The sequence below is a fragment of the Suillus subaureus genome, assembly GCF_016647635.1.
Source record: "Suillus subaureus strain MN1 chromosome Unknown BJ212scaffold_129, whole genome shotgun sequence".
Taxonomy (NCBI): domain Eukaryota; kingdom Fungi; phylum Basidiomycota; class Agaricomycetes; order Boletales; family Suillaceae; genus Suillus; species Suillus subaureus.
In genome coordinates, this window is record NW_024538685.1 from 9,884 (window position 1) to 30,694 (window position 20,811).

The 20,811-nt window shown below is 43.2% G+C and overlaps 2 protein-coding genes across 2 annotated transcripts; one reads left to right on the top strand and one right to left on the bottom strand.

Moving 5' to 3' along the window:
- Window positions 1-10,094: 10,094 nt before the first annotated feature.
- Window positions 10,095-10,463, top strand: BJ212DRAFT_1287767 (uncharacterized protein; the record flags this gene model as incomplete). The annotated part of the gene is made up of 2 exons (XM_041332005.1): window positions 10,095-10,280; window positions 10,338-10,463. The coding sequence occupies 2 exons, from the start codon at window positions 10,095-10,097 to the stop codon at window positions 10,461-10,463; spliced, it is 312 nt and encodes a 103-aa protein (XP_041185802.1).
- Window positions 10,464-12,652: 2,189 nt separating this feature from the next.
- Window positions 12,653-13,021, bottom strand: BJ212DRAFT_1287764 (uncharacterized protein; the record flags this gene model as incomplete). Its single annotated transcript, XM_041332004.1, has 1 exon — window positions 12,653-13,021. A coding segment is annotated over one exon (369 nt), but the record flags the coding sequence as incomplete, so codon positions are not given.
- Between the last annotated feature and the right edge of the window lie 7,790 nt (window positions 13,022-20,811).

Consider the following 20,811-nt stretch of genomic DNA (forward strand, 5'->3'; position numbering starts at 1 on the left):
TATCAACTGCACAATTACTGCATCACAGTTTCCCAGAGGAAATGTTTGTGATGGTGGAGCAGCTTGGACAACTTGACTGGGCATAATCAGCTGTGAGTGAAAAATGGAGTGCAGCTGTAAATGAAATTTATTCCATGTCTTCACATGACCATGATCACAGCTCCATGATGGTTGACTGTTAGAAGCCTTTGTGATGTAATCAGACAGTGCTCATCCAAGATCTGGCAATGTGTAGAGTTGCTGGACTTCATTAATAGATATCTTGGCTCGATCAGGAGTGATGGTAATGTGGAAGGCAGTCATTGCAGTGTAAGACAGTATGCCCTTCAGAAAATGGTTTTGAACCAGATGGGGTCTGACAAAACAGCATTGATTTGGATCACCAGGTGTGACATGGGCAATCCATGTAAGAGCAGGGTTGGTCTCAGTGGTCTCTTGCTCTTCTGTGACTATGGCATTGGTGAGGGGGGTGTTGTGCATCCATAGGAAGAGGTACAACTGAAATCGCTGCATAGACTCCTCATGGTTGAGAATATCAACGATTTGCTCTGTAAAAGTGCATGACTGGCGGGATGTCCTCTCAAATGGAAGCTTGCAATGAGTGATGAGAAGGTGTTCAGTGACATCAGCAGTCCATTGGATGAGGGCACCTATATCCTTAGTGAATGCAGCAAAACTCTGTAAAAGCTTGAGCTTTGGGATAAGGAAGTTGTTGATCATTCATTTGGTGCCTTGTCTAGCTCCTGCATCCAGGATCACTTGTTTATGATCATGAAACTCTTTCAGAGATGCAACCATGGAGTCAATTGAGGCATCTGTATAAACAGGGCTTTGGGCCTTGTAAATGAAGTCGATCAAAGCACAAATTGTGTGGATGAACTTGGGAGGCACAACCCCAGCAATGGAAGGCACCAAGGTGCATTGTAAGTCCTGGTGTTCCTGGCCAGTCATTTGCTTCATCTGACACACTCTGGATGAAAAGTGACACATTCCTACTCATTTGTGATGACTTTTGAATTGGGCATTTAGCTCATCCTTACCCACCAGTTCTTTGGACCACTTGAATGGGTGGTCAAAGAAGAATTTATAGCAGGTATGGAGAACTTCCCCTACTAAGAAGCAAGAAGGGTCTGCAATCTGCCAATTCTGCCAAAATGGTTGATGAACGCCACTTAGTGAATGAGCCTTGGCTTCCTCCTGAAACTCTCGCAACCTCCATTGATCAATGCATTGACAGATCTCATATATTACTGAAAGGGTGTGTTCCTTCATGCATGGTGTATGGCGATAGCTGTCACCAAAGGATTGAGATGTAGCCAATGTAATGGGAGAAGTGACCTTTGAGACACACACTATGGCTTGCTGTTCTGGTAAATCTGCAGTGTAAGCAGCCAAAGGTGTGAAGCTATGTCATACATGGCCAGAAGGATCAGGCATAAACTTGCCTGCCATGGCTGCAACCTTAGCATCTGCAAAGATAATATCCATACACTTATAGAATAGTCATTGACTTAGGATAGTTTGGTAGTCAGCATGAACATCAGTAAATTTTGGAATAGGCATGAAGCTGACACATCGCCAAGCATGACTTGTTGCTCTCATCTGCACATCGGACTGAATATTGGCAATTGAGACAAAGATAGGGTGCATTTTGAGCCCTCCAGTGTGCCGTGTCATGAGTGTCTTGTCAGATGCAATGATTATTGGAATGATGGTAGTACCTTTAGGAAGCTGTTCCTGTACCAAAGTATCAATCAACCACTGCAAATAAGTGCATGTAATTTTACCTGAATCTCAAATGCTTGTTGCACTGTAAAATATTCACTGTACTCACACTCATCACCATCAACCACAATGTGCAGGTCATATGTCATGTGGTTGGCAAAAATTGGATTAGCAAAGAGATCTGCCACTACATCTAAGCCATTGCACCAGATGAGCTGTATTGGTTGGACAGTTGGGTATCCTGTGATCTTGAGTGTTGTTGAACACCATTTTGGTCTGGTGGGAATAGAAGCCATCCATGCAAGTAGCTGGTCTTTGAACCAAACAATGGTTTAGCTCAGCATACCTGTGAGCTGGAAGTGAGTCCTGCATGTGCATAGAGGATTCTCGTACCAAACAGACCCATTCAAGCTTGAGAAATCAGTCAATATCACTTTGCATGAAGCGCTCGCAGAGGAATTTTCCAAGTTCAAACTCTGCTTGGTCCTGAAAGGGGTAAAAAGGAGTATGATGTCACTGGTAAGCAAACTGGTCGTTTTCCATGGCCTTGAGGATGTTTGGTGCCTTTCTGAAAATATAGCCAGAAGATGGGTGGTACCGTCCAAAGATGTGGTCTTTGCCTGCTTCTGAGGTAGATCGAAGGAATGCAGGTGGGACAGGAATGTGACAGTCTTGCATTTGAGGCCAGCAACTATTTCCTTGCTGTAGGTGTTCTAATACTGCCTCATTGGAGGGCAGGTTGACAAGACACTGGGGGCATTTTGCAGAAGATGGTCTGCCAGTTGATTCAGAGGTTGCTCAAGTGAGTACCTTTGAGAAACAAGACTTACAAATTGGCATCAAGAACAAATTGGCCAGATTGTCCTCCCTGAGGGCTGGATGATACAGTGGGATGGTTGACCTGCATGCCAGCAGTATAGACTCAGAGTGTTCAACAGACAGACTGCACCTGAAAAACCTCTAAGTCCTTCAAACTCCACCCTCTAGTTGGCACTGCAATACTCCCATCACACCATAACAGTGTAACCCCCCTCAGATTAGCCAGAAAACTGTGGTATGTATTGCCTATCTATACATCAGCCAGGAAATTGACATTACTAGCATTAATATGGATGCTTACTCTGAGAGGTCCACACCCCCTCTGTCTGACTCTGAGACTACAAGCTCAACTTGTGTCAACCTATCCTTATCTCCCTTTGCTCAGTCTGGTTCCAAGTTGGTGTCCCCTCCTAAATCTTTGACATCATCCAGTGTCACCTCTGCCTTGGACTCTGAACACTTGAGGTGTTGCTATACTGGAGGGAAACTAGCTCAATGTAGCTGCAGCCACAGCCTCTCCTTAGTAAAGCCTCCTAAGCAAGACTGACTTTCTTGCTTTTGTGAACAATTACGTGCTTGGTACAGGCCACACATTGTTAATCAGTCCCCCCCCTATGAGCTCCAGTTTGCAAAGAAGCACATGCTGGATGGCTCATACAAAGCTCTCGACCTTCAAGACTTGTATGAGGTAGGATCTTTTTTTTGTAATTTAATGTATTCTGATTTATCAAGTATATAGGGCATGGAACTTCTCCAGAGAGGTTTATCCCTTATGTCTGATGATTCCTTTACAAGGCAGTTCAAGTGAAGCACACCACCAAGGAAGACCTCCAGCACCAGCTCATGCACACCACCTGGCAGCTCAAATGTAATAGGAGGGAAAAATCCTTCCTCAAATCTCTCCAGCAAGAACAGGAAGGTGAATTCAAGATGGCAGAGACTGAAATGGAGATATTCAGGGGCTTTATGACTGCTTGGGGGCTCCCAGCCTTGCAAGACACCAAAGACTACCTTGAGGCAGTCTTTGTGGAGGAACTGGATCAGTATGATGTGACCAATGAGCAGTACAACCAATTTCTGACTCATGCGGGGAAGCGCACTGCTTCTTTCCAAAACAGCAGTGATACCAAACCTTCAGACACCCACAGTGATGTGGGGTCTGATAATAGCCTAATCTATCAAGCAAACAAATGAGAAACTGGGGCACAAGCCTTATCAGTGAATAGGAAGAGTGCGAGACCCTAATTCAATCTACCTCATGTATTAATTTATTGACAACACACATACAGTGCAGCCTTTGTTTTACATCGTTCAATTGAATCCCTGATTATATTATTGCCCCTATGACCTGTCATTGATCTCGTTTGTATGTTTTATGTATATCATTTCCGATTTATACACCTGTTGCACCCTTCGTTTATGCATGAGTTCAATCTGGTGAGTCAATTTATTGCAGATAGCAAGATGGCTATCAATGACCAATGCCCCCATGAAAACAGTCCCAACAAGCAAGATGAACATCCAAGAAAAAGGCAAGTGTTTTTTGAATTGTATCGAACGCACAACACTCACTCTATCTTTCAGGAACCACCATGACCAAAAAGAAATTCAAACATCAATGCATCAGGCCGTGACATCTCAACCCAACTGGGCCTTGCTAAAGATCAGCCAGAGACCCCTGAAGGCCTCCATTGTCCATCTTCTGCATCGATGGCTACACACATGGACCCTGATTACTTCCAACCTCCCTCACCACATTACTTTCCTCAGCAACTTGACCATCACTCTCTGCAACCCAATGATTTCCTTCCACAACCCAACAATCTCCCTCTGCAATCCAACAATTTCCATCAGCAACCCTACAATTTCCCTCAGCAGCCCTATGATTTCCCTCTGCAACCCTATGATTATCCACAGCCCCATGATTACCCACAGCCCAATGAGTATCCTCCACAGCCCAACTTCTACACACAGCAGCCTCAACAACAAGACGTCTTTCCAAACCAGCAGCAGGAGTACTACCCTGACCTCCAGCAGCATGATGGGCCTCAGTACCATGACCTCTTCCCATATGGAGGCTCTGGGGTGCCACGTCACATGTGGTGGGACCTTGGAAGTGCCGCTGCACCACAATTACCAAGCCCAGGGCCAGTGCCAGTGCCAGGGCCAGTGGTTGTGAGTGTGATGTTGCCCCATGAGTGGGAGGTAGAGCAGGGTGAATTTAGCTGTGGGGTGATACATGTATGTTTTTTTTTGGTCTTTGACTGCTAATACTAAGTACTCTACTAGGAGCTACAGACAGTGCATTCCATTGGTTGACCACGCACTATCAAACACCATCTTCCTCCCACACCAGCACCTGGGCCAGCACAACCAGCCATACAATTGTCCGCAGTCACTCCTGTAGCTACTCCTGCAGCTACTCCCCTGGCTACTCCCCCAGCTACTCCACCAGCCATTCCAGCCCTGGTCAAAATAAAAAAAGCAGACATCAAGATAATCAAAATGAAAGCAAAAGCGCTTCTCTGTTGCATGATGCTGTGAACAGAGGGTGTTTCATCAACACATAAGCAGTGAAACAACCACATTGAGAGTGCTCTGCAAGATGCAAGAATTAGCATTATCAGAGACAGTGAGTTATGACTATATCAAGAACATCACTCACATCTTTGCATAGTTCCATACCAGAAATTTGAGACATTGAAGGTGCAGGAAGAAATGGTGACATCAATGTCACATATGTGAAGGCTCTTCAAATTGTATGCCATGCATAACATTCAAAGTGTGCTCAACTTATGCCTCCTGCCTGAGGAGAGGGCTATTGCAGTCCAAGCTCACCTTTCTGGACTGCAGTTCCTGCACAAAATTAAAATCATAAGTCTCTCGTTATACAGACCATTCAAGCGCTTATTGTTATACTGACAGGTTGATGGAGTTGAAGTCACATGTTTTTTCGAGGCCCACTACTTCATCAACATGATTGTCAATGTCATATGGCAAGAAGGTCTGTATCTCAACATCAATATAGAAAAACTTGACTGTGTGTTTGGCCTCATGGGTGCTGCAGCACACAACACCCTCAAGGCATATTGCAAGGGTACATATGAGAACATTGATGCTTACAACTTGATCATAAAATTGATCACAAAAATACAGCTTGATGATACATTGAGGGAGTGTGTTAAGAACCATGTTGCTCAAGGGAGAGAGAGAGACTGACTCAGAGGGGCTTGGCCTCAGCTTGTATGCTGTGCCCCTTACCTGAGTATGTGCCCTTCATTTCGTATGAGGTCCAGTGATGGTCTGACGAAGTCCGGAGGACTTCTGGAGGCTGGCTACTCTGCTGGAGAGTGCTAGAGGACTTCCAGAGGAGTGCGGGAGAGTTCTGGAGGAATGCAGGAAGTGCTCAGGAGAGTTCCCACTGCACAGTAATACTTCTATAGGAAACAGGATGGAAGGATAGGAGGTCCAAAGGTCTGGAGGACAGGAGGACAGGAGGACAGGATGATGGAGGACAGAAGGACAGGATGTCCGAAGGTACAGAGGGCAGGATGTCTGAAGGACAGGAGGATAGGATGTCCGAGGGTTAGGTGGATGGAATGTCCAAAGGTACGGAGGGCGGAACATCCAAAGGACAGGATGCCTGGAGGTATGAGGGACAGGAGGTCCGGAGGTCTGGAAGGAATAGGGGCTACATTGGACAAAGTCTGATGTAGAAACAAACAGAGGTAGACTACCCTAAGGTAGAGTTGGAGAGACAAGGGTTGGACCTAAGTCCAGAAAGAGGGTAAGTGCCGGAAAGGCAGAGCTCTGGCCTAGGGAATCAATCCCTAGGCCTGATGAGTAGGACAGACTTAGGTGGATCAAAGTCCAAGAGAGGATTGGGCAAGTCTAAGTTGATATTCAAACTAAGGAAACTACAGGAGTATCTACAGGGGTTATATACTGGAGAATATCTGAGGGGATCAATAAGCAAAGGAGCAGGGCTATGTACGAGCATGTGGAAACACATTAGTAAGTAAGTCAGAACATAAGTAAATGAACTCGGAGATGAAGACTCGTACAAGGATCAATAAGCAAGACAGAACAAGAGGTAACCGAAAGCCGGAAAGGTAGAGATGCCTAAATGGGGATAGGCGCAGGATCTCAGACAGAGGGTGGGAATAGGTCCAGCGTTAATATCCAGAGGTCCGGAGATCTGGGGATCTGGAAGACAAGGTGGATACAGGACCAGAATACAAGAAGGTGGATATAGTCCAGAATCTGAGATGAGGTGAAGTTCAGATGTCTTGCTGGATGGAGTGTGCATAGGGTGGATGGGACAGGGGGGTATGGATCAGGCTAGCAGTGGAGATCCGATGGTCCAGAGCTCAGGGGTAAATCCGGAGTGTAGTCGATCCTGCTGAGGTGTGGAGCACACAGTGGAAGGGGATCTGGGAATGAGCTGGATATGAAGTGGGGTCCGGATGTAGGCTCGGAAGGCGTGGGAATATGATGGAATGTGGGTCCAGATTGTGGGATATGACAGAGTGATACAAACATTTGTGCAATCTCATCATTGCTCACAGAGAGGCAGACTTGGGAATGTAGATTACGCACATCTATCTCTACTAGATAAGCTACAATCTCATCTTAGTACAATGAGATTATCTAGTATCTGTCTTTAGGTAGTTTTACAATCTATTATCTATTATTTCTCGCATTTTTTCATAGTCACAAACTGTGATTGTAAGGAGCTGAGTCAACTAAGGCGCAATAATGACTAAAAAGGTGCACAAGCCAACACTGGCCATATATAGCTCCCAGAAGGCACCTCAAAGGCTCATTTCAGGATTTTGGATTTTCAGATGTAAGATCACTCATTCTCCATCACTGCTGGCATGTAATTCTCTTGCCATAGCAATATACTCCATTTGGGTGTTGTTCACTCATCCCAGACCTGGAAATAAATCTGCTCCGCAACTTTACAAATACCCATTGCTTTTTATTAAAGCACTGAACATTGTAAGGTCATTCAATGCACATTTCAGAACATGTTGACTGGTTTTTTTTGGTATAGATATGGACTCTAGGTGTGGTGATGGGGCTGGTGATGTGGGCAGAGAAGTGATTCCCATACAACACAGATGTATGAAATGAGCATGTAACCTCTTGGATTGATGTAACGTCCATTGTCAAGACTTCAAGCATTACGCCTCATGTACTGTATCATCTATCATTAATTAATTCTTCTGACTCACACTCAGGCTGCTTCAAATCCAGCACACTTTGCAACTGTCATAGAGCCATCAATTAACAACCAATATACAGGGCCTTGATATAGGTGGTGTTTGGTACTGCAAAGGTTGACAAGTCATGCCATGGCCATGTCAACATCAACATTGATAAGTGTGATGTACTGTCAATGTGAAGTGATGTCCAGGGAGGTAGTTTCAAAAATTAGTTCTAGATATTCTGCTGATGGCTATTTCATCAGTATCAGACCAAAGAAAATAAAAAGGTCATGCATAAAGACTGTTTCATGCTGTAAGAAATCTCATTCCTCTGTACCTGCCTACTTCATAGATTAATCCTGCCCAGCCCAGGTTATGTGTGTAGCGCCATCTTGCTCTCCTTCAGTATGGGCTTCCCTTGCTCTTGCAAGATACACTAATCCTCCAATCACATTTGTAGATCAATAATTTCCTGGTAGTGATGATGTGGATCCTCTGGTCTTTGTGCATGGCAGATTGGTTGGTTATTTGGGAACTTAAGCTTAAGGTCTGATGTAGTAACCATAAATAGATAATGTGATCACATGACTTGCATGTGCAGCACAAAGTTTGAACTTCTTTTATTTTTATTTTAGACAAGTGATGTATATTTGTAGCAACTGACAAAATCTAGTCCTATGAATATGTGCTATAGTGGGATACTTAGGATCCCGGTCCGAGGAGAAAATGCATTTATGAACTCCTGTTTTATGGGGTGTGTGGGGCTCTTTACTACCTGGTTGCCTCATTCAAAGAGGGCCTGGGTGGCTTAATACCCACTAAAACCTCAAGGGCAATCACCCAGTTTTTTGGTAGGGAGTCATGTGATGTGATTATGTCATGCTATGTGGATGTTATCAGTTTTAGGAATGATGGTGTGTGATAGTGTTGCCATCAAAGTGAAGTGACTTTGAAGTAACTTCACTTCACTTTGAAAACGTGTGACTTCGGTTAACTTTGTTGTACTGAAGTTGGTTGAAGTGACACTTCATTCACTTCAAGAGATGAATTGAAGTCATTGCATAGATTAATCATAATCACTACAAGTCTAAAGTCCTATATGTGCCTCCTGTCTCTCTCATATTTCACTGGTAAAACATCACTGTACACCTAAGTACATTCAATATGAGCCTCTTGTACATGATCTTGAACATTCACTAAGTTACTTCCACTGTAAATTTGACTTTTTGCACTAGTTTGCCACAGCACACATGCGTTATAATAACCTCACTGTCTGTGTCTCACAACAAATATCTACTCTCCATGTACCATCCAACAGGTTGTCTCCCCAGTAGTCAATCACAATTTCCTTCATACCCACATCAGGCTCCAACATTGGGCATCCCAAGGGCCAAGAACTCTGGCAGTCACAGTCAAGAAGTTTTGCCATTGATAACACCAAATGGCTCTTTTGAAACTTCTCTCCATCTCTGCATGCTCCAGGCCCAGGTCCAGTACTGCACAATCCTACACCTGGTACCTATGCCCAGTATATGATGCCCATGCAGTATGTCGAAATGCTACAGCATATGCAGGGCCCAGGCCCTCTGCAGCTTGCTTTGACTTGGCCTATCTTGATGCAGCATGATGGTGTTCTACAAGACTCAACTGCTCCTGTCATTAATGCGAGAATGACAGCAAAAAAAGGTGGCAGCTGCAAACATAAAAAACCTGTTGAGGAAGTAGATGGTCAGAACAACACTCAGAGGCAGAGCAACAAGAAGAAAAAGACCAATCCAAGTGCAGTGCAGCCTCAACCTGAACCTGAAGCCACAGCTGTTTGTGGTGTTGGTCCAGTGACTCCAGTCTCTGATCCTGCACCAGAGAGTGCACCTGCTGATGGACAACACCTCCCTCTGCCTGGAAATGTTAATCAAGGTGAATCTCACCACCCATGGGAGTTGAGGGCAGTTGCAACTGATGTTTGGTACTTTTTGTGGGCCTTGAATAGTAAGGAGAGGCCAGACAGGATGCCAGAAGATCAGCCATGATTGTCAGCAAAACCAGACTGCAAATATGTGGCATGTCATCTCTGTGGGTGAGTCCTATGTAAATTCCATCAGTTGTTAAAATTTTGAACATTGTGAGGTAGTGATGATGAGAAAAACCCACAATGGAAAGGTATGGCAGCTTAGAGATGGGATGACATTGTGTTACTGTGAGCACTTCAATAGCCAGCATTACCAGCTGTGGAAGCAAATTTGCAAGAACATGGGACTTAAAACCAGGCATTGAGCACATCATTCTATAGGCAGAGAACAACATTTGTTCTCAATAGAGATGTTTCATCACTTGCTGATGCGATGGGTAGCTGTTGATGATCAGAGTTTCAATGTCTTGGAATGCCCAGAGTTTTGGGCACTTCTTCTGTACCTTGGTGATGGGAAAATGGATGACACTGATCTTCCTCACCAGACAAAAATAATGCAGATGGTCTTGGATGAATACTGCAAGGAATATAACAAGACCAAAGGTGATCTAAAGGTATGTGCATATGATTTTGATTCAGATTGTCATTAATTCTTTTTACCACTTATATAGAACGCTCTTGGACACATCTCAATGACTACAGACCTGTGGAGTGACCCAAATTGTGATAGTTACATGGCAGTTACTGCCCACTTTATGATGTGGGGTGAGAAGAATAGACTGGAGTACATGACTTGACTCATTGCTTTTTGTTATATCAGGGGTCCCCATAGTGGCACTAATCTTGGTCAAGAGTTTTTGAAAATCACAGATGAGCTTGAGGTCACAATCAAGGTAAATTTTACTGCTCAAAGTGTCTCATCTTGAATGAAGTCAAACTTGATTCTAGTTTGGTCAGATTATGATGGACAATGCATCCAATAACGATACATTTATGTTGGAGCTTGAGATAGAGCTGGAAACAAGAGGTATTCCCTTTGATCATGCTGGTAATCATATAAGGTAATATCTGACACTGATTTTTGATGACTGGGAGCTAAAATTTCATGATCCTCTCATAGATGTTTTCCCCATGTTGTGAATCTTGCAGTGCAGGCCATTCTCAAAGAACTGAAGGAAAATCCTGTTGTACCTGTGTTGGAAGCACCCACCCATCTTTCCGCCTCAACAGATCTTCATGTATATACCAACACCTTGTCAAATGAACCTGTCAGACAATGTTGTGGTATTGTCAATGCTTGCAGACACTCAGGGCAGTGTCATTGAAGAAGGGAACAACAATGGATATTGGAAGGGTAAGCTTCCTGATGATAAGGAGACACTGCCTGTGCTCTGGCTTTTGCGAGATTGTTTGACTTGTTGGTCATCAACATTCAAAATTATTGATCATGTTCTCACATTGCATCCAGTAATTTTTTCTTCACCTTTAGCTCTCTTTGTTTGATGCTTACTTCCTTCAATAGGCTATCCAATCATTCCTGCAGGAAATCCAGAACATGGACATTGCCCACCTTTCAATGGACTTGAAAGATGTTGATGTCCTTCGCAACATTCATCAAATCATCGAAGTTCCACATGCAGCTCCAGAACTACTCACAAGCAAGCATACTCCAACCCTATCTATGGCCACTCCTGCATATGAACTCCTACAGACCAAATGGACTGAGCTGAAGGGCACCATTTGGGAACTTGCCCACTATATTGAAATTGGCCTTGACAAGCTTTCTAACTACATTCATCAAGGCAGGAAAACACAGATCTACACTCTTGCAATGAGTTGGTTTGAGATTCCTTTTGCGCATTAAAATTTTACTGAACTTTGGATAGTTATCAATCTGAGCTTAAAACTTGAATGGATGAAGGCTCACTGGGATGTGAATGATGTGAGAAAAGCATGGGAATGGACATTGGAAGCAGTATGTTCAATTTTTGCTATCTTCTCTTCAGTAGTGCTAGTGCTTAGTCTACAGATGACATCATACTGCACAGCAATGCACTTAGAATGGGAAACAGTGCCTACATCATGCATGTCCACATTACAGCTTCCATGCTCAACCAATCCTACATCTGTGGCTGCACAATCATTGATGTCTGGATTTGGGTGCTTGACAAAGATCAACACCAGTGTTCGATGTTCAACAACTTCATTATCTTCTGCCACCCATTCAGACTTGGCTACACCACTTCCTCTAAGTCCTTCCTTGTCATTTGGACAGTCAACTCCAACATTAACACTGGAAGAGCAAACATGACAAGATTTAGAGGAAGACAGGAAAGATGCTGAGCGAGAAATGCAGCACTATGAAGAAGCAGCTGCTCTTGATGCCATGGCTGAACACACAGCTGATATTGTTTGTTTTTGGGAGGTATGTGTACTGTTTAGTCATTTTTTTGTTCATTCATTAAATTAGCTATTTGCAGCAAAAAGAACTTATATTCCCACTGCTTTTCCACATTGCCATGGATGTCCTTCCTGTGCAGGCTTCATCTGTTCCTTCTGAATGAGTTTTCTCATCCAGCAAAGAGACATGCACAGATCAGTGTGCTAACCTCTCACCACCAGTGCTCAAAGCATTACAGATTCTCAAGTTCTCTTACAAGCAAGACTGGCTGGATTTCACATCACACTTGGTTGCAGAAGAAACAGATTATAATATTTCAGGGCCTGTGTCTAGGAATGCCATAGACAAGCTTGTGGCAGCAGGCAAGCTCAATGAACTTACTCAGCTATTTGAAAATGAAAATGAGGAAGCTTAGTAGTCTTAGATTATACTGTAACTAGTAGCTACACTGTTTGATTGACTCAGATCTATTGCTGCTGTGGGTTTTTCCACCTATTGCTGACTTCATGAAGTGGAATGAAGCGCACTTTGACCAACTTCATTCACATCAAAGTCTAATGAAGTGTGTCCAATTTCCACTTTGATTCACTTCAGTTCGCTTTGCAGCAACACTAGTGTGCAATTTATTTTCCTCGCTGTAAGTTTGTCTAGTTGCAAATGTTTATTTATTATTGATGACCATCTCTTTTTGATTATTTGTTTGGTAAGTGTTGTGCCATTTATTGTTCTGTCACATCTTGTGGTCCAGATGAGATATGCTGATTCTGCTATTAAGATTTTTAAGAGTCTGGAGGCACCTTTGTGTGGTTTTTGGTTTCTGTGGTTTTCAGGTTCATTGTTTTGCCTGTGTGGGTTTATATTTACACTCCCACAGCCCAGGATTGTGCCTATACTTATTCTAGGCCAAGCTCCAAATTTCTCTGGCCATGTGTCTTTGGCAAGAGACCAGATTATTCAGCTATTGTTGCTCAGACATTCAGTCAATATGTGCTCCATGGTTTTGTCATCTGCATTGCAATGGGCACATCTCGCACAATGTTCATATGTTGGTATATTTGTCCAGTAGTCTCCAATTTTATGTGCACCATGTAATGCTTTAAATAGGAACTGTCTTATTTTTCTGGGTATGTCTCTATGTCTACTGTTTGTCGATATGGTGGAATCCATTTCTAATTGTCCAGTTAGTTCTTGAAGTGGGTATCTGGTCATGTCTAGATTGTTGGTAGTCTTTCTTCATGGGGTCATGTTTATCTTTTGTCTGATGCTTTTATAGGCAAGGGCTTGTGTTATGGCTGATAATTTTGCTCCTTGTAGGTTAAATTCATCAGGGATGCTTAGATTGAGTTTGTCTGGGGTTGGTTTATTTGCCCCTTCTTTTGCTAAGGTATCAGCTCGCTTGTTCCCTTGGTGGCCATTGTGCCCTTTCACCCATTGAAAGGATGTTTGTGCTGATCATTTTCGCAGTTGGTATGCTGTTGCTCTGATGATCTCACTATTCACTACATCAGTCCATCTCATGTCCTCCCAGTATGGGAGGTATTTGGTTAGGCCTTCTATTGTGTATCTAGAGTTTGTAATGAAAGTTATAGGTATGTAGGGTTCTACTCATTGTAGGGCTACTAGTATCACTGATAATTCTGCTATTTGATTTGAATGTTTTCATCCAGGGATTCTAAATGTGAGGTTTTTGGGGTGGTTTTCTTTGAACCATATACCACATCCACTCTGTGCATTATCTTTTCTGTTATTTGTACATGATATGTCTGTGAAAATTGTTAGGTTATTTTGTAGGAGGTTGAGTCCCCTTGTTGGTGCCTGTAGGTGGTGTGCTGGGGTTAGTGATGTGTATGCTGGGTCTGTGAAGATCCTGAAACAGTCTGCTAGACCAGAGTGGGTTGTTACTGTTGGGTTGAATAGGATTTCTCCATTTCGGTTCTTGTGTGCCTGTTGGTTTTTTTCCTTTCTTTGGTGAGTTAGTGATAGGTTGTCTTTTTTTGGCTTTGTTTTTGTGTTGAATTTGGGTGCTATTTTGTATAGAATTTCATTTGTGTATTGTGCACATGCATGTGGATTAGAACATCCTTTGTTTCTGTCTCTTTGGCATGTATTTCTCAGGAAGTGTTGATCAAGTTCACTTATTTGTGTCAGTCGTTTCCTTAGTTTTATTAGCTGTTTAATGTTTCCTGAATTATGTGTGGTCATTAGGCATTTGTTTTTTGATTTGTTGTATGTGTTTTTGGGGGCTCCTAGGTGGCACCACAATGGGAGGTTCTTTTTTAATTCTTTTGATATTTTAATTGGCACAAAACTTATGTTGAATTGTTTTGCAGTTTTCAGTATCATTTGTGCTTCACAGGGTAATGAGGTGAATCTGGGGCCTTTCATTGGGGGGATCCAAGATGTAAGGAATGGATTTGTTTTATTGTATTCAGTGTTTTCTGATCTGATTGTGTTCAGTAATAAGTCCATAATGGAGGCCCATGCTGGCCTCAATTTGGATAGGTCTAGGTACATTTTTACCCAAGTTACTTCAATTGCTTCATTCCTTGATTTGATGTCTAGTAATCTGATACCTCCTTCTTCTCTTGGATGATGGAGCTGTTCTAGGTTGATGGGGGGAGTGTGTGTGTCATCCCAGATAAAGTTGTGTATAATTTTTGTTAATGCTGTTTCTATGTTCTTCGGCATTCCTTGGGCCTTAGTCAGGAACTGGGTCATGCTGCCTGCAATTATTTGCACTATGAGTTTCTTACCATCTAGTGTTGGGTGACCGCTCCCCCATTTCTTTAGTGCTAATCTGATTTTGTTCAGAATAGGTTCCCATGGAGTTGAAGCTTCGGTCTTGTTACTGATCCAGGCGCCCAGGGATCTAACAGGGTGGCCGTCTGGGGCTATCTTAATGTTATTGTGTAATGGTGGTTCATGGTGGTTGGTTTGTTGTGTTTGAAGTATGTGATTGTGGTGCATTTTTGATCTGATGGGGATTATTTCAGTTTTTTTTCAAGATTGAACTCGGCACCTGATGCCCAGCACCATTTTGACAGGATTTCTTCCAGGTCATGGTATTTGTCTGATTCATTCAAGAATATTGTTGTATTGTTGGCATATAGGTTCACTATGACTTTGTCGGTAAGTCCTGGTATGCTGTATCCTTTTAATTTCCCTGTATGTCTCAGGGTGCATGCTAAAGGCTCAATGGTGAGGTCAAAGAGGAGGCATGAGAGGGGATCTCCCTGTTGCACACCTCTTGTGACTTGGAAAGGGGCACTGAGCACTCTGTTTATGGCTACCTTGGTATGTGCATTTTTATATAGCACTTTAACTGTTCTTACAAAGGGTTGCGGGATCTGGAAGATTTCAAGGGTCATGATCAGGTAGTCATATCTTATTCTATCATACACCTTTTCTTGATCAAGTGCAACTAGGACACTGTTTTCCTCTGTAATATCTGCATATTTGATCATGAGCTTTGCTAGGTGGATAGGATCAAAGATGGAGTGTCAAGGTATGAATCCACTTTGGTCAGCATGTATCAGTGAATGGATTTCTCTTGCAAGTTGCATGGCTAATGCTTCTGTCAGGATTTTATAATCTGTGTTTAGCAATGTTATAGGTCAGTAGTTTTCTATTTTGGAATGTTCTTGTTTCTTATATATTGGGCACATCCAACCTAGGGCAAAGTCTGTCTTTTCATCAACTCCATGTTCTTGGATGTTATTTATTACTAAAGTGAGTGTTTTGATTATATTAAAGCTAGGTAGCTCTTGTTTTTGGTCACATATATGTTTTTCATGTAGATTTTTCCAGATTTTGTACAGGATTCCATCAATACCAGTGGCATTACCTGATTTTGAGGTGTATAGAGCTTCTTGTATGTGGTGCTCTCGCAGGGGGTTGTGTAACGGTGAGTCTTCATTTTAAAACTTTTGTGATTGCAGGATTTGGTTCATTGTGTGTTGTATTTCAATGATTCTTTCTTCTGCTTCTTGTTCTGACATAGTGTCTTTTTGTATGTTCTTGTGATGTTTTCTTGTGATTTCTGCCATCTTGTCAGAGCAGGAGGCGAAACTGTTTTGGTTAGGTATGTTTAGTTTGTATATTATGTCTCTGGGTTTTTTACTGCTGTTAATCTTTGACCAGTATTTACTAATCATCTTGCCTTTTGTTGCCCAGTCAACTTGTGAGTGTAGTTGTTTCTTTTTATATCTTTTATTTTCTAAGTGGTTGATCTCGCTTTCTATCCAGGCTTTTTGTCACCTTGTGATTTCATTTGTGTCTAAGTCATTGTTCTCTACTGTTTTCTGTAAGTTGTCTTCAAGTTGTCTTGTTCTTGTTCTTATTTTGTTTAGGTATTCTTTCACCATTACTTTCGTGAGTTGTTGGATTTGGGATTTGAATTCTTCCCATTCTCTTTGTGGGTTTTCCGAGTCTGTTCTCAGTTGTTGTTGTTGTTGTTGTTGTTGTTGTTGTTGTTGTTGTTGTTGTTGTTGTTGTTGTTGTTGTTGTTGTGTGATTCTATTTTGTATGGTTTTACCAGCTTTACTAATTTTTTCAATTAGTTTACCATCATTTATCAGGCTCATGGGCCAGGACCATTGGCCTTTGCCTATGAAAGGTGTTTCTGCTAGAGCAAATCTTACAAGGACCATCCTATGGTCTGTTGGGACTGCTGAGGTGCAAGAGTCCCATCCATATATATGTTGTTCATGATTTGGTGAGGTATAGATGCAGTCTAAACATGAGTGTGTGTTTGTGTTACTGTAAAAAGTGAAGAGTCTCACTGATGGATTGTTGATTCTCCAGGAGTCTTGTATATTAAGTTTAAACCTTATGTCTCTGAGGGCATCAAGGGCTTGGTCATCCTCAAGGCGGGCTGGGGCTCAGTCCAGTGTGTCTTCCATTATATTAAAGTCTCCCATGACAAAGTCTGGATTGGGGAGTCATTTTTCTTGCCAAGTTTCGGTGATCTTATTCCAAAATTCTGCATGCTGTGTGTGATTATTGGGGGCATATATGTTGGCAATAGTTAAGTACTTTTCATTATGCCATTTTGTTCTGATGACTAGTACTCTTCCAGGGATGATTTCAGTTACAGTTAGTTCATTTGGGTTGAATATTTCTTTATTGATAATGATTGTGACTCCAGCCAAGTTACCAGGTTGATGTGGGTCTCTTGAGTTCATGACTTTCAGTCTCTGTGTGTAGAGTGTCTCTATTTGTGTTTCGTGCTCAGGTAACAGGTGTGTCTCTTGCATGCATAAAATACCTATTTTCTTTTCTCTCATGACATGGTGTATTGTTGTCCATTTAGATATATCACTGTTCCCTAGTTGTGAGGATGCTCGCCCTCTCATGTTTAGTGTGGCAAGGAGGATATTAGCTCTTGTTTTCTTTTTCTTATTGGTGCAGAGTGTTTCCTCTCTCATTTCATGGTTTCTAATATTGTGGTTACATTGTACATGGTTGTGTGTCACCAGGTGGGGTGTATGATTGTTTCCACTTCTGAACTCTCATGTAGCATCCTCGAGGGGTGGCCCAGTGGTATGAGGCCTGCCCTCTCTGCTTCTTGGGAGGTGTGAGCCAGGGCCAGGAATGTTACTGGGTTGGGGTGTGTTTGCAAAAGTTGAAGGGGGGGGTGGTCAAGATACCAGCGTCTTCCAAAATGACCATCAGGAAGCAGGGGTTGTCATATCCTGGACAACCATGGTGGGTACATGCTTGTGCTTCTGGAGGCAAGTGTCCAGTCACCTATCTTGTTCAGCGGTGGCTTCAGCTTCTCAGTGCAGCTAACCCTTGACCTAAATAGGTCTCTGCTATTGGCAATTGCCATCGAGGCTACCATAGCTTTCCTGTCCTGCTGGGCAGTCAGTATATTTGGGCTATGGGTTAGAAAGGTCCAGAATGTGCCTCAGCAGACTGTTAGGATTGTGTTTGTAACCTATGGTCAGGAGGTAGGTTATTATTGATCTGTTTTCTCATTTATTTTGGTATGGGTTGGAGTGGGGATGATATTCAAAGTTCGTAGTTACATGGGTAGCAGGTCTACAAACTATGTGGGTGGGTAGCTATGTATGATGTGTGCAGGTTGTATATGACAGGGTTAATATGTTTGAGCTGGTCTGCAGAGTCATCCTTTAGGAGAAGGTCTTCCTTCCTCATCCTCTTCCCCTCTGGTTATTGGTTGTGGTCTTGGGGTTGTGGTGCTTCAGGCTATTCCAGAGTGGTATCTCTGGGAAAGGGCATAGGCCATGAGGATGGGTGATTAAGTGGCATATGGAACAAGCAGAGAAGCCTATTGCCATGCCTGTTCCTTCAAGTTCAGATGGGTAAGTGAGGGAGTATAGGTAAAGGTGGAGTTTGGTCCATACCACAGGGTTACTAGTTGGGCTGGCAGCAAAAACATTGTAGCATGGGAGGGGTATCCCTCCACTTACTTTGTAGTCAATGCACTCTACCCAAAGCATTTTGATGAGCTCCCAGGTAGTGGAATCTTTCTCTTCATAGGGGATGTCACTCTCAGTGAGGATTTTACCTATCTCCCAGCGTGCACCTTCTTCAGACCAGGTCTCATAGACTGCATCTTTGACAGTTTCAGTGTTGGTCATTGAGAAGCCATGTAGGCAAAAGAGAAGGAGGGAGGGGGGTGTTTACACTGAACTGGTGGGCCATGAAGGTGACTTCTGGTGAGGACCATATGCACTGTGAGAGAATGATTTTCTTCATCTCTTTTGAGAGGTTGTATGCTAGGAAGCTGAGGGGGTGGTCCTCTTCTTCCTTGATGGTAGCTTCTGGGCATGGGGGGGATACTCTCACTTCCTGGTTATCACTATGGATGAAGTTTGCGGTGTCTGTGATCACTTTGCAGAGACATTCCATGAAGATTGGACCCTTGACCAAAGGGTTTTTCCCATTGTAGTCGAAAACTTATATGAGGAGTTTTGGGTGTGGGACTTTCAGCCATGCCATGATGACTTTAGAGGATTGGAAGTTGAAGAGTTGAGCCACATGGGATAGGTGGACTTGTGGGAATCCTCCTGGTGGGACAGGGGTGAAGTGCAGGATTGCTGTGAGGGAGTTTGCACCATTAAGTTTGACAATGGAGCAGTTTGTCTCTGCTACAGTGAGGTGTGCTCTAAGAAGGTCCTCTTCGGAGTGGGCGACAGGTTTGGAGGGAGTGGAGGTGGTAGTGGAGGGGGGGGGGGGTAAAGGGGTTTGGAATTGTTTGTTCATCAGACACATCAGCAAAACCCTGATTTGGGTACAGCACCACAGCCACACAGTGTGTCACAGGTCACATAGATTTTGTTGTAAAGGCTCTGCAGCACCACACAAGTATTGATTCTATGTAAAAATGAGTGTGATGTAGTCATAAACATGTATATAACAAGATGGTGTGCTAATAATTATGTTTTATTGAGAAATTGTGTAGTGTGCAGCACTGTACAGCACTGTACATGGGGGGACCTCACTGTGACACTGTGATTGCTGTGCAGCATTGTGCAGTGCTGCACATAGGGTTAGGGTTTTGCTGATGCATCACATCATCTTCATCATCCTTGGGGGCATGGATGGATTTGGAGAGGTCCTCTGGGGTGTAATTGGTAACAGGTGTGGTCACTTCTGCTGCAATCAGAGGGGGAGCAGAAGTGGGGGTCGCAGGTCTTTCGAGGGTGTTAGTGTCTTTGGGTGTGGATTGCAGGTAGGGCCTCAGGTTGGGGGTGGGGGTTGGTGGTAAGGATGGTGATTACATGGACTCCCCTTCATCAGTCAAGACATTTGGGGGGAAATATTGTGAGCTGGAGCAGTATGGTCTGGGAAGCAGCTGGCAGATTCCCATCAGGGATGGGTGTGCACTGATGTTGGCTACTTTGACAGAGGATTGGTCTTTCATATCATTGATGAGAGGGTTGGGGATTTTTGTTTGCAGTAGGGTGCTTTTATATGGGGCTAGTCGTGTTTTCATGGGTATTGGTTTTTCAGGGTGGTGCCATTGTTGTGGGGCCATGTGTTGACAGTGAGGTGTTGTTTTTCATATGTGTATGGGCAGTGCTTTAGGGGCTATCATGTTTTCTGTGGGAGAGAGTTCATTTCAGTTGTCAGTTTAAAGGATCTATTGTGGGCAGTAAAGGTTAGAGTGAGTTGTTTTACATTGGTGGTGCATTTTCTTATTCTTGTTTGGGCTTGAGGTAGGGGATTTGATGTGTATATTGGTTCTTCAGTGATGAGGTGTGGTATATTAAGTCTTGGCATTGGTGGGTAGTTTTTGAAATGTGTTGTTATCAGTCAAATGTGTTGGAGGGTGTTGTCATTACTTAGGGTAGTTTAATGGGGTGAGTTTTCTTTTATTTCATGCAGAATGGTGGTTGAGGTGTTTGGTTTTATGGTCAGGCATTCAGTGTTGTGTACATTTATTGTTTTGTTTTTGTTTCTGTTCTCGTTAGTTTTACTTGGGTCTGGGGTGGTTTTCAGCTGTTTTATTAGGTGGATTTCATAGGGGAGATTATGATATCTGGTATCTGGTGGGGAGGCCAGTCTAGTGGACTGTTGGGCGTTGTGAGCTCAACCTTGCCCGCTAAAAAGCGTGGGAAAAAACGACCATGGTTGTGGTACGAGTTCAAGGGCCCCCCTCAAGTTTGAACTTCTGACTCCCAGTGAAAATCGACAAGAAACAGGCCGATATGTGGCGAAACAGGTCGAAGTAGATAATGAGGTAAATAGAAATCTAAGAAATTCGAGACGAGAAA